This window comes from Haliaeetus albicilla, chromosome 26, assembly GCF_947461875.1.
Source record: "Haliaeetus albicilla chromosome 26, bHalAlb1.1, whole genome shotgun sequence".
Lineage (NCBI taxonomy): Eukaryota > Metazoa > Chordata > Aves > Accipitriformes > Accipitridae > Haliaeetus > Haliaeetus albicilla.
This window is the reverse complement of record NC_091508.1, coordinates 7158238-7172042: the sequence shown is the minus strand read 5'-3', so window position 1 is coordinate 7172042 and position 13805 is coordinate 7158238. Positions and strand designations below refer to the sequence as shown.

At 54.1% G+C, this 13805-nt stretch overlaps 1 protein-coding gene across 1 annotated transcript; it reads left to right on the top strand.

Annotated features, from left to right (window-relative positions):
* Positions 1 to 6608: 6608 nt before the first annotated feature.
* TNNI1 (troponin I1, slow skeletal type) lies at positions 6609 to 13716 on the top strand. Its single transcript, XM_069771736.1, has 8 exons — positions 6609 to 6694; positions 8944 to 8973; positions 9837 to 9878; positions 10527 to 10658; positions 10746 to 10835; positions 11312 to 11488; positions 12867 to 12977; positions 13337 to 13716. Exons 4-7 carry the CDS (start codon positions 10533 to 10535, stop codon positions 12972 to 12974), a joined length of 501 nt encoding a protein of 166 aa, XP_069627837.1. The 5' UTR covers positions 6609 to 6694; positions 8944 to 8973; positions 9837 to 9878; positions 10527 to 10532; the 3' UTR covers positions 12975 to 12977; positions 13337 to 13716.
* The last annotated feature ends 89 nt before the right edge of the window (positions 13717 to 13805 follow it).

Here is a 13805-nt window from a genome sequence, read left to right as displayed (position 1 = left end):
GAGGGACAGAAAGAGCAAGGCAAATCGCTATGTTGGCATTCCAGGTATGGGCATGGGGAAAGCCAAGGTTTTCCATCCCCATCCTGAGCTCCTCATCACTCTGCAGACCAACACGCAGCCAGAGCCCCTGCCCGTATTGTGTGTCCCCCCCAGTTTTGGGAGTTTCTTCTGCACAGACACCCAAATCTGCCAGATCCACCCTTGGCGGATGGATTCACAGCCTGACCCTGGGAGCAGGGGCTGGGGAGTGAGAACCGAGCTAGCAGCATGTGGCTGGGAGGCAGGTTGGCTTCACTCGCTGCCTGTGAGTGCTGAATTTTTTATGCAGAGGAAAAGGTCACTCAGAGACTAAAAAGCAAATAAACAGCCCGGAGACTCCATCAGACAGTGGAGCAGGGACAGGGCTGGTGCTGGTGCATCCCCCATTACCAGTAATGTGGTGCCAGCACATTGCTGGCCTCGATGGGGCTCAGTGTTGATGGGTGAAGTTGGGTAAATGGGGTGATTTTACCTGAGGGAAAATATCCTGCAGGCAGGGGCTCAGAGAGCAAGCGGGTCTGCAGAGGAGAGCAAGTGGGGGGGGTGGGGGGGTGGGTGAAGGGCTCTAGGAGCATTGCAGGAGGCCACATGCTGTGAAAGTATTTTTAGTTGACTATTTGCACAGAATTAGGGATGCAAGGGAGCTCACAGGGCTCTTCCAGCTAGCCTGAAAAGCAGAGAGAGGATACACGGGAAGCATGTCTAGTGCCTCTGGAGGTGGGGAAACTGAGGCATGGCAGGGGGCTGGTAGGCATGTGGCCTCACAGTCCCCCCAGCACACTGGCTCCTGCTGCGAGGAGGGGCTGGCTTCTGGGGACCTCTGTGCTGGGGACACCAAGCAGAGCTGGGGCTGAGCGCTGAGCCCTGAGCCCCAAAATGGAGCGAGGTGCCCTGGAGCTGCCTGAGTTCAAAGGCTGGAGCCTGCAAATCCAGCTCTGCTGCTCCCAGCCCCTAGGTGACCCCGCTCCATCGACCCTCTCTGCACTGCTCAGAGGATGCCCCAGTGCTGGGGATCCTCTGTGCAGGCTGGGGGCTGCCCTGTGCCTCCACCCCTGGAGCCAGGGGCTCTGCTAGCACCCATGGGTGCTGGGGCTGGCACCCTTCATGCAGCACCATGAGGGTGAGGTTGGGTGCAAGGGAGGTGGCAGGAGGAGCTTCAGGGCCCTTTTTTCCACCTGACGAAATCCCAGCACCCAGCCCTGGCTTTGGAGTCAGTTTGGGGCTGGCTGGATCCCTCCGAGAGCCAGCAAAGGCAGTGGGTGTCACACTGCCAAGACAGGAGTTTGCAGCATGATGGTGCCAATGCTTTTTGGCAGGTGAGACCATTGTGTACCTCCTCCGCCATCACATGTCCTGCAGAGAGGCTGGCAGTGCCTTCCTTCTCTTGCGAGCATCGGTGTAGTTTGTGAGTGGTTTTTCCTCAGATAAAAATGAAAAGAAAAAAAATCACAGTTGTAGCAAGCAGTATTCTTTTTTAGCTTTGAGTCAAGTGTCTGGCTTCCTTCAGATGCTCCTAAAATTATTTCATTGTTGACCATCCTTAATTATAATTCCTAAATCACTGGATTTCATTTTGGACTCCAGAACCTGCCCCAAGCAGTGCCAGGCTGGAGAGCTGCCCTGTGCCCTGCTATGTCTGCATGCTCACACTCTGGGTGAGCAGATGGCCGGGACATCCACACCACCGCTGTGGTGGGTTTGGCCACCTCCAATAAAGTCCTCTTGCATTTGAGTGTAGGAAGAAATGCTGTTATCCGTAACACAGAGCTTGGGATGCTGAGGGGGGGGGTCCAGGCATGGATTGCACGTGTGTTAATTCCCCATCCCCAATGTCCTGATATTGTGTTTTGGAGAGGGTGTCCCAGGGAGGTGGATGAGGTGGCAGGCAATGAATGTGGTTGTAAGCATCAACCAGCTGGGGCTGCAGGAGCCAGTGGGAGGGAAAGGGATCACCACCCCATCTGGCACCGCAGGAAGAAACAAAAATAGTGGCCAGGCATTGCTGGAGCTGCAGAGGGCAGCAGCCAGCACCCATCCATCACCCACTGTCCCTGAGCAGGAGTCACCAGGCTGCCCTGGTGATGGGGGTGGCTTAGCACAGCCTTGCAGTGAAAGGGGATGCTGAGATGCGAGACACTTGGAGCCAGATGGGAGGGCCTGGAAATACCCTGAAAATGTCTAAAAAGTGTGTCAGGGTCCCTGCCTGGGCCTGAAATTTTGGATTATGGGGAATAGGGTTTTTTTTTTCCTGTGAAATATTTTGCCTTAGGCTGAAAACCAGGCTGGGTTTTAGGATATTTAAACTGACATCGCTGTTGAACCGTGTCAGCCCATTAATGCAGACAGAACAGCTAATATCCTCCTCTTGTTTATAAGGGTCGACAAGATCAACATTGGGAAGGTTTCATGTGTCACTTGGCAAAAGCATAGAAAGCTTAAAGCCTTCAGTGAGTGGCTCAGCTCCATTTTAATAATGTCTTTCCACTATCCCAAAGTAGATAATTCCTCCTCATTTATTAAAGGCTTTTCTATGTGCCAATGGCATGAGGCAAGGAGCCTGTGCCGTTCTTAAAGAACCTGTTAGTTTTGAGAGACCCCTCCTCAACTTTGGCACCTTCTGCAAACATTTCAAGTCTCCACAAAGCATTCAAGCTGAGAAAAACAACTTGTCCCACAATATCTCTAGAAATGGAAGGTATTTCTCCCATTTTGTGAAAATTGTCCTGATTTTGGATCTAGCCCCACAGCTGCTTCTGCACAGATTTACTGCCTGCAGCTGTGCGGAGTGGGAAGGGCCAGTCTCATACCCATGGATGAAGAGGCTGAACACAGGCACTGTCCCCAGCTGCACCACATGCAAGATGGTTTCCAGCCAGGTGGGGGTTTCCAGAGCAGGAGGCCATGGCTGGAGAAGACAGGCGTCTCCAGCTGTGGGAACAGCTGTGCTCACCCTCGGACCCTGGGCCATGGAGCAGCAGATCCCAAATGGATGAGGAGCCTCTGCCCTGCTGGGTGGTGGGAGACGTGGGTGTCCTGGTGGGGCTGATGCTATGGGGTGAAGATTAGCAGGGCAGAGACCTGAGGTGGGAGAGGTCTTTCAGCCCCATGGGGCATGTTTGTGGTCTGGCCTGGGGCCTTCATGGCTCCCAGGTTGGGCTGTGATGATCATCCATATTCTGGTCCACATTCCATCTATTCCATCCAGGGCTGTTCCCCCTGCCAGCTCCACTTTGATGCCTCAGGGCATTGCCCAAGTTTGGTAAGACTCACAGATGCAGCAGGCTGAGGAAATCCTTTGCATGGCTACAAAAAGCATTGATTGTTGGAGAGCATCCCCAGGAGGCTGTCACCCTCTGCTGTCACAAATCAACGGAGCAGTCGGGACTAGCTGCATCCCTTCTGGCAGCTCATGAGGGGTGAGAGCTGCCAGATGATCTGCAGCAGAAACACCCAGGCGGGGACCGTTTCATCAAGACAAGTCACAGGGACCCTCACGACTTCATTGCAATGTGACACTGCAGTTCTGCAACCTTGCAATCACCTTGCTTGTAGGAGGTGACCCCAATGTCCCCATGCCTCTGAGCTGTTCCACAGAGGAAAAACCTTCTCCGACCCCATAGTGAGTCTGTGGGGCATCCTCCGCCCCAGCCTGGTGAGAAACCTGAGGCAGCTGGTGGGGTCCTGCCATCTGCCCCAGCATTTGGGGCTGGCTCTGAGAGTGGCAGCTAAGGGGTGGGATGGACATGTTTGCAGGGTGAGGTCCCAAAGGACAACAGAGGCTCAGCTGTTGTTTCTAAGTCTGTCCTGGATGCCCTGGGAAGCCTGTTGTCTTTGTGAATGCCATCGGGGTTGACGAAACGAGGACGGTGCTTGGAAGAGGGCAGGGACATGATGGGTGGGATGGCTCCGGGGCCTTGAGGAGGGAATGGAATCCCTCCAACACCGCTGCAAGTCTGCTTCTTCAGGGAGATAGGCTTCACGTGGGGCAACCAAACTGCTCACAGGGATCAGATACCTTTGAATTTGGGGGCCCAACATCTTCAGGAGTCAGGGACCATTGTGGCCCCTGTGCAGTTCCCCCGAAGCTGGAGGGCAGCTGTGGTAGGCCCTGCCATACTTGTGGGGCTGATGCCCTATGATGAGGAAGCACCAACACCCTCCAGGGATTCAGCATGTCCAGAGGGAGAGAGAAACTGCCCACATCCATCTAAATACATGCGAAGTTGTCCACTTGTAAAAGGCTGAACACAGGTGATCTGTAGGACCACTGGGATGTTTAGGGACAAGCAGACTGTCCCTGGGGACTTGATCAAGGGTAGGTCTGGCCTCCCCATACAGATCTCTCAGAATTTTCTTTTGGCATCCATCCCCTCAGTGGCAGCTCTTGGGGAACTCTTCACTTGAATCAGTGGCTCCCAGGAACAGGGGGATATTATTTAGCTTTGAATTTGGCCTCAAAACTGGTCTGCCTTATAGATTTCCAGCCTGTCCCCTTCCAACGTGCCAGCAGCTCAGTGGGGTGCCCACAACCTCAGGTGGTACCTAATAAAACAACCCCTCATCTTGAGGCAGCTCATTGCAGTTTGCGAGTCAGGGATGGAGACCCAAAATGTCCTCATCATGTCAGTGGCAGAGGAGGGATGGGGAGATCCTGGGCTCCTGTCAGTCCTTCTGCTGCTGGCCCCCCATGGCAGCACCGGGGCTTTGAAACCAGCGCTGAAGCCCTGAATTGTGAGGTCCCGCCACCCCATCTCTCGCTTGCCCTTTCCTCCTCCTCACTCCAAGTCCCAGCAGAGGACGAAACCTGAGACTGGAGCAAATGGCATCCAAAGCAGCCCCCGTTGGGAGCTGCTTGGGTCCCTGGAGCACGGCTGTGGCTACGGGGAATGCAGTGCCTTTGTCACGGGCTAATTTTGGCTCCTCTGTGCTCCAAAAACAATCCCAAGGCAGCTGGGAGGAAAGATGCTGGAGGCACAGCCCCTCGGGGGCTTTTGCCTTATAAAGGTCTAACAGGGCTGGTATAAAGCCTCCTCCTCGGTGGCTGGGATCAGATCTGCTGCGCTGGCGCTTGGAGCTGGGGAAAGGGAAACATCCTTGGAGGGGCCCCCGAGGAGGGTGCAGGGGGGGTTTCTCCTGTGCTTGCTGGGACTTGACTAATGCAGGTCAAACAAGGATGGGACTGCCACTGCCATTGCCGCTGTCACCACCACCGACCTCGCACCAGCTTGGGGGCTTTTGTTTCACCCCCCCATGAGGGCACAGCTGCCCTCTTGGTGTCTAGGCAGGGGGGAAGGAGCCGGGGAAGGTGGCCATGCATTCCCTGCTCTGCAGGACAGGGAAGCTGTCTTTGCTCCCCACCATGGGAGCTACCCCATGCATGCAGCTGTGTGCCCCTCTGTGACCATAATAGGCTCAGGATTAAAATACCGTGCGTTGTCCCTACTGGGCTGCACGCTGGGAATTGTTTGCTCCTAAACTTGCCCCTAAAAATATCCCAGGGAACAGGTGTCACCTGCCCCTGCGGTCCTCTGCCACACGAAGCCTCCCTCCGTGGGGACACTGGGCAAGGGGCTTTGCTGGGTGCAGGGGGGCGAAACAGTAGCTTCTTTGCTGCTTTTCAGGGATTTCATGGGGAAAACATCAGGGCTTGTGAGGGGCTGAAATTTACTCCAGCATCTCAACCCACTGTGCTGTGCTGGGCAAGTCTGGATGGTCCTGCTCCCCAAAGAGGGGACTGCCCCATCCTTGGTCCCAACCGACCATCTGGCCTGTTGCTGTAACCCCACCTTTGCTGTTTCACCCCATCGCCCCTTGGCAATGTACCCTGTCCTGGCCCGGGGTGGTTTTGCCCGCCTGCTCTAGCGGCTCTGATGGCTCCAGGGAGACCCCTCAGCCAGTGCTCCCGTGGGGATATCACTCTGTGCTTGCAGCATTGCAGAGCGTGTGTGCACCATTGTGCATGGGTGGTCAGCAACACATCAGCTCTCCAGGCTGCTCCCCCCCACTCCCGTCCCCTTCAGAGACTTTCTGAAAGGAAAAAAGAAAGGAAATAAAAGAAAAAAAAGAAAGAAGAAAGATCAGGAGATTTTCCGTGAAGGAAAAACACTGCAGTGTTTTGGCTCATGGTTTCTGCCTCCTTGCAGACTCAGGGCTTTTCCAGCATCTCTGATGCTGGTTTACATCAGAGGGGAGCAGGACCCACATGCCATGAAGAATACACCCCATCTGCACAGGCATTGCCGTTGCACCATGGTCAGCCCAACCCGGCACATCTGCATGCTCACACACAACATGCATGTGAGTAAGGTGTCAAGCAGCAAGTGCTGGCCAAGCGGGGGTGATGCACATGCAAACAGCACAGGAATTCACTAAATCTCATGGGGATCAAGGGTGCAATAAAACACGGCTGCACTAACGTGCATGGATGATGTGTGTGTGTGTCACCCTGTGTTTGAGATGGTGCCCCAGGTGTGTGCAGCACGTCATGGGGTGCCAGGGCTCACAGCAAACATGTGCACGCAAGAGTGGATTTGTGCTATTTTTACTGACCACTTGCAGGCAGGCTGCGATTTAATACTCCCCCTCTGCAGCCAGCCCCCGGCAGTGTGCAGCTCTCCAGAGGCCAGGCATCACCTCCCTCCTGCATAGCCCTGAGGTAAGGCACTGCCCCGGGGCATCCCCCCACCCCTGACTCCCTGGGTGTGCTAGTGGTGACACAGGCGCAAGCATGAGACCGCCTGTACTTGCACGTGGCAGAGAGGACCCCCGGGCATGTGAGTTTGTCTGAATTTCTCCCCCTGTGTGAGGTTGCTCAGACATTTTCTATGCTCTTAGAGAGAGGATTGGTGAGACTGCAATGGGGAGAAGTAATGCTAAAATACCCAGCTGGGCTTTGGAGCTGAGATGTGCTCGATTTTTCTGAAAACTGGCAAACAAGACCATTTTGGGGAGCATTTGCCCATGTGTCCTAGCCTGACTGCTCACAGTCACTTGCGTGACCAGGGAGGTGAGGTTCAAGGGTGTGAGCAGAGTGTGTGTGGCATCATGTTAGCTGTGTGTGTTCATGGTATGTCTCAGCCACCTGGGATTGGGGAGGATGTCAGGATTGACTGTGTTTGGCTTTATGGAGTTGTTTCGTTTAAGGATTTCCATGATCTAATGATTTGATAAGCTTTTTAAGCTTTTCACAGCTGGGGGCATGCAAACAGTACAGAATTATCTTGTCCAGATCCTCTCATCCCCATCAGAGAGCAAAGTCTCTTGTGGATGCTCCAGATCCAGCTGAAGCCTAAAAGTCCCTGCACGAGATTGCTGGGGATGCCTTACCAGCACAGCTGAGTCCTGGCTGTCCTCTGGGAAGCCAATTTAGAACTATCTGGCCGTAAAAATTGATTGACCTTGGTAGAGGTCATCAGCCTGAGGTGTGGTGTGGGTCCCACCTTCTAGGGACGCCGGGCTTTGCTCCAATGGGGAACGCTGGAGACGCTGAGGGGCTTTGTCCAGCCCTTGCTCACCTCCAGAGAGCCAAAGGCTTTTCTGCCTCCCCCGTAATAAATTGGGAGGGAGCAGCTGGGACCCGACCCGCTCAATGCACCAGTGTCAGGCAAGAGGAGCCACCTTCCCTGCATGTCCTCTGGGACATTTGTTTTATCACCAAAAACCTCCAAAAAAAGCATGAAACCAGCATCTCTGGCTGCAGCTGACTGATGTGGCTTTTGTGAGAAAAAAATTCCTGTCCTTGGGATTTTTCCTTGTAAATCCAGGGATCTGGCAGGCTTGGGGGTAGTATGATTCCTGCTGGGATTTTATGGCATTTCCCCCACAAACTCCATTCCTTCAGGCCACGGCTCTGGCCACGGGTGCATGGGGAGGGGACAAGGACAAGCAGACAGAGCCAGGAGGTGCACTGAGATATGCTTGGCACAGGCTCCGCACACGCCTGGGAGCAGCTGTTCCTGAGACCAGAAATGTTCCTTTTTCTTTCCCCCAGCAGGAATCTTTGGGATTTAAAACATTTTCCAAATTCAGGGGGATGCAAAGAGTTCAAGGCAAAAAATCCCAGCTTTTCCATTTCAGTTCTAAGGAAAAGGACTAAACCCACCACTGGAAAATGCTGTTTCTTTCTGAAGTACAGCATCAGTTTGTTACTCCTGGTTGGAAAGAGAAAAAAAAAAATTGATTGGCATTTCCCCAGACATTTTTCTATTACTCAGGCTTACAAGGTGCCCCGGCTTCTTGGCAAGCGAAGGAAGTGTTAGAGGCAGTGCTGGGGAAGCTAGCAAGGCAGTGCATTTTGAAGCAGCTGCCAGGGCATAGGATTACCAAGCAAATTTAAAATACCAAACTGTAAGTGTTTCACCAGGGACGCGGCTACTAAAGGAATCTGCTCAGCCGCTTGGCCAGGACTCGTTGCCCCTTGCTCCGTCACTCCTGAGATGGAATTTGGCTCCATCATCCTTGTGGTTGCCCACGGGGAGCTGTGGGACGGGACTCCCCGAGCCGACACAGTGCGGGTGGCCCCGAGGTGCCCCGTTTCTCCTGAGCTTTCCAGCCATGCTGGCCTCCGTTCCCTCGCCCCGAGCTGGGGTGGGCGACGCAGCCGGCGGGGGAGCAGCTCCGTGCTTGGGAAAACCCTGAAGAACAGGAGACCGAGTTCTGCAGGGCCAGCTGGCGGCAGGTTGGAGCTTGCCCGAAATAAGGTTTCCTCGGAGCTAGGCGGTTCGTCTTGGTGTTTCACGGCGGGATGGCGAGTCTGCGGAGTCGCTTCTCTCTGCTGACAGCACGGGGCAGCACCAGACCTCGGGAGCATCCCGCCGCTGCCGCCGCTTTCTGGGTTCGGGTGGATTTCGATTTGCTGGTTTGTTTCAGCTCCTTCCCCCCCCCCCTTTTTTTTTTCTTTTGCAGGCGAACGACGCCACAATGCCAGAGCCGTAAGTAGCACGAGTTTCCCTTGGATTTCGCTAAATCCTCACCTGGCCGCTGGGCTGCTCGTGGCGGCTGAGCTTGTCAGATTTTGGGGGGTTCAGCTGGGAGACCGGCCTGTGCTTGAGAACTCTGTGCCATTCCTCTTGCAAAACTGTCTTTAAATAAAAAAAGTTAGCGATTACAATGTCCCCATTCAAATCTCGGAGCTTGCCTAGATCCCAAAATAGGGATCCGAGGTGGGCAGCACCATTCGCTTTGCCGTGAGGCTCTTTGTAGCACATTGTACAAATATAACATATTCCCTGGCATAAACAGAAGGGAGAAACCTCCCTTCAAAGCTTTGGTCAAGCTATGACACGGAGATGCCCCAGCCCTGCAAACCTGAACAGGATCCAAGCATCCTGTGTGCCAGCCCCCAGCTGTGCAGGAGCATGTGAATGAGGGTGTTGTGGCCCAAACCACAGGGACCAAGCTGGGGCTGGCACCATGGACACTGTGACAGCTCATGTGCTGTGTTTGAGTGGCATTTTGGCTTTCTGAGCAGTGGCCCTGAGTGCCCACTGTGTTTCTGGAGAGTACTGTTATCTCAGACCTGGCTCACTTGCAGGTGGCAACTATTAGATACAGAAATAAGGAAACCAACTGCGATCACATAAGATGCTTTTCTAGACTGTCACCTCTTGTTGACTCTTATTCACTGATGCCTTTTTTTCTTCTCTTGTTCCTTATTGCTCCTTCCTGAATGCATGCCTGCCTGCAGGGAGGTAAGTGCCTTTCCTTTCGGGATTGATCTCAATGTTACTCTGCATTTGCTGTGAGTTTGTTTTCAAAGGTGTTTTTTTTTTTTTTTTTCCCCCTCCCCTTTCCCCTAGAGAAAATCCAAGATCACAGCCTCACGCAAACTCTTGTTGAAGGTGAGTCCTGAGGGTTGGAAACTCCCTGGGGTTTGTCTTGCTGGGGAAAAGGAGCTGGGGTTGAAGTGTGTGGTCGGTGGGACAGCGATGAGGAATGGCAGAAGTATGGGCCTTGGGGAGCAGCTCCCATTCCCACCTCTTCTCTTCTCAAAAGTCCTCACTCATGTGGACTTTGTGGTCCATGCACCAAACAAACCTCCCCTTACCTCCAATTTACTAAGCTGGGGAGAGACTCTGATGCCTTTAGCTCTAAAGCCACAGACCTCATGTTTGTGCACCAGCAGCTCTGCAGCACAAGCTTGGGAGCTCCCCGGGTTGTGGCTTGGGAAAATAATTTACTGCCACAGCAGAGCAAACCGATGCAAAGAAAGTGCTGACATCAGCATCCATTGGGACCACTGCCACCACAGCCCCGTGGTACCTCTGGCCGTGCTGTTCCCCCTGCCTTCAGGGTCACCACACAAAAGGTGTAGAGATTTTTTTGATGTATGTTGCAGCAGCACAGTGATTTTGGGAGGATGGCCACATCAGGGAGGAGGTTTGGGAGGCAGACAGGACTGTCCCATCCTAGAGATGTTGCGCGAGGAGGCTCAGGGGAAACAGAGGAGCCTGTCTGTTAATACTTCTGCCATTTACTTGTGCTCGTAGAGTTTGATGCTGGCAAAAGCAAAAGAGGAGTGGGAACAGGAGATTGTGGACAAGCAGTCAGAGAAGGAAAGATACCTGTCTGAGCGGATCACACCACTGCACACCAGTGGGCTATCCCTGAGCCAGCTCCAGGTATTCCTCAGGTCCAAGGGTGTAGCGAACTCCTTGGGACCATGGAGGGGCATTGCTCACCACTGTTCTGTTGTGCTTGGCCCCCAGGACCTGTGCAGGGAACTGCATGAGAAGGTTGAAATTGTGGATGAAGAGAGATATGACATTGAAGCAAAATGCAACCATAACACTCGGGAGGTAGGAGGCAGGATGGGCTGTTTGCTTCTACGTTAACTCTGTCCCAGATGGTAGCTTGGGCCTCGAGGGGGGTCTGTCATGGACTGGGCTGAGCTTGGATGTGGGACATGCACTGGGGTTATCTAAGGGTTGGCATTTGCTCTGCAAGGCATCACTCAGCACAAGGTTCGTCCTTGCCTCAGGGAACTCAAACTGTCCACTGGGTCCACAGGAAACCTCCTCACTCCCCTGGTCACCCCTTGTGGGTCTGAGAGCTCCTTCTTGTGGCTGCCATCTGAGCAGGCTGGGACAAGGCAATGACAACAGCTCTGCACTCAGGTGGACAGTCCCTTGGTGAAGGTGGTCCTCGTGGCTGCAGGAGAGGCGCAGACCCCTCTAGGGTTCAGTGTTGGCAAAGTCCTGTTTCACACAGGAGCTTTTTGTGCAAGGCAGCCATGTGATGACCTCCTGCTCCTCCTCCTTTCCTCAACCTGCAGATTAAAGATCTGAAAATCAAAGTGCTTGACCTCCGAGGAAAATTCAAGCGACCTCCCCTGCGTCGAGTCCGTGTCTCCGCTGATGCCATGCTGAGGGCTCTGCTGGGCTCCAAGCACAAGGTGTCCATGGATCTGAGAGCCAACCTGAAGTCTGTCAAGAAGGAGGACACAGAGAAGGTGGGTGACTCTTCTAGAGGCCAGAGATGGAGACACCTCCTAGGGATGCCCTTGCCCTTCTCCAAGGTCCCCTGTGAAGCCTGCGTGGGTTATGCCCTTGTAAGCCTCAGAAACAGCATGGGGCAGTCCTTGTGAGGCACTGCCCATTGCAGGATGTTGTAGGACCACCTGGGAGCAGTTTGACTGGGCCAGGTAACTGGCAGACAATAACAAATGAGACTTGGGGCTTCATCCATGATGCTTTTCCCTCCAGGAGCATGTGGGGGTCTTTCAGCTGGGGACCCCTTGGCATGTCTGTTGAGCTGCAGTTGCAGAGAGCTTGGTCTTTGGTCTTCGAGGGAACCAGGAGAGCTCATATTCAGTGCAATCACACCCAGGAAACACCCAGGAAACTCCCAGAACCAGATTAGATAAGACAGAGCAAGCCCAGCAAACACTCTTGACCTGAGACGAATGGCCCAGTTCACACCAACTTTGCAGAGATGTGAGAGGGGAAGGTCTCAATACCAGAGACAGTGAATGATGCCCAAACCTACCTGAGGTGTGCAGGCACCCCAACTGCAAGAGCTGTGCTGCTTTCCAAGGGCCTCTCCCCAAAGGGGTTTTAGCCTTTGGTCCCAGCTCAGCAGAGTGGATGAGAATCTCAGTTTTCAATTATTTTTCTTCCTCCCTCCCCCCACCCCCGTTGCTAGTATAGCACGTTTTGTAGTTTGGATGGAAAACTGTGTTTACAGTCCTCAACGCCAGGTGGTGAATAGATCTGAGTTTATTTTAGATGTCGTGAGATGATTTTGGGGCATGGCTTGTAATCTATGAATGCTTGTGGGTTGGCAGAGCAGACACCTGGGCATGCTCCCAGAGCTGCCGTCATCTCCCCTTTCTGTTCTGGAAGCTGCTGCCAGGGTCTCAGTGTCACACCAGCAATCCCAGTCCCCTCCAAAAGCTTGGAGAAGGTGTAGATGGGTGTTATGTGGGTTGGGAGGGGTCTATGCAGAAAGTGGGTTTGCTTGCATTTGTCCCAGTGTGCTGATGTAAATCCGGAGTAAGTCCCATGTGCTGGTTTCTTCCTCCTAAAGAAATTTTCTAGGATTTTTGTGCCTTCTAGTGCATTAATGCAACTTAGCAAGGCTTTGGGGGGTATCCACTTGAATCCAGACCTCCCTGTGGAGATCAGGCCGCTGTTTGCCATCTTCCCTGTCAGCTCCACGCGCAGGGATACACAGAAGAGCTGGCTCCAAGGGAGAGGGCATTTGCAATAGGGCAGCTCCCTTGCCCATGCTGCTTGCTGAGGGCTCTGTGCAACAGGGTGGCACAGCATGGGACTGCTGGCCACCCTGTCACATGTCATTGCAACCCGTGTCCCCATCCCTCCCGGCAGGAGCGCCCTGTGGAAGTGGGCGACTGGCGCAAGAATGTGGAGGCCATGTCAGGGATGGAGGGGCGAAAGAAGATGTTTGATGCTGCCAAGTCCCCTACGGGCCAGTGAAAGGTAGGGGACCAGTCCTCCTTTCCCTGTGATGCCCCATGCTCCCTGCAGCATCCCTGATCTGCGCTTGTGGCCGGGCAAATGCAGAAAACACCCCCACTCATTACAGAAGAAGGCATCACATGCCCCATCTCCCACCCCACACTTGGGATGGGTGCCTGTCCCGCACGTCCCTGCCATGGAGCCCCTGCCAGCAGCTATCCTCCTCTCTCAGCTTGTCCTCCCTGGTGCTCTGGGGTCTGCTGCCCATGCCATGGTCATCCTGCACAGCATGGGCATCACTGGCACCAACTTCAGGCTGCTGAAAGCAGCCCAAAAGCTCCTCTTCTGTCCCACCGCTCTGCTCTGTTTCTTTCCCACAGGAGCATCAGTAAGAAGAGACTCCCCACCCCTGCTGCCTGCCTCCTTTTCCCTTGCTGCCCTTCTATGCTCTTTACACCCTTACCCTGAATTCACCACTGAGCTGGAACATGTGGACAACTGTGTGGGAAGAACTGAGCTGCTTCCTTTCAGCGCTGCCATCAACCTTGCTCCTGCATGGCCCCAGCACAGCAGCTCCCTGGTATCACCTGCACAGGCCATGCTGTCTCCAAGGGGCCATTGGCCACCCCTACCCTCCTACCACCACAGAGACTCCCTGGAGATGGCTGCTGGTCCTCCCACTCCCCCATCCTCCAGCAGGTGCAGCCTGAGACGAACCTGCGCGGCTGCACGTGTATTAAAGGACAGTCTCCTGGGCAGAGCACGCGTGGGCTTGTCACTGTGGGAGCATTGGCTGGGGGCAGGTGCTGGTCCACAGCCCAGTGGGGAAGAGACCCTGGTCCTTTCCTG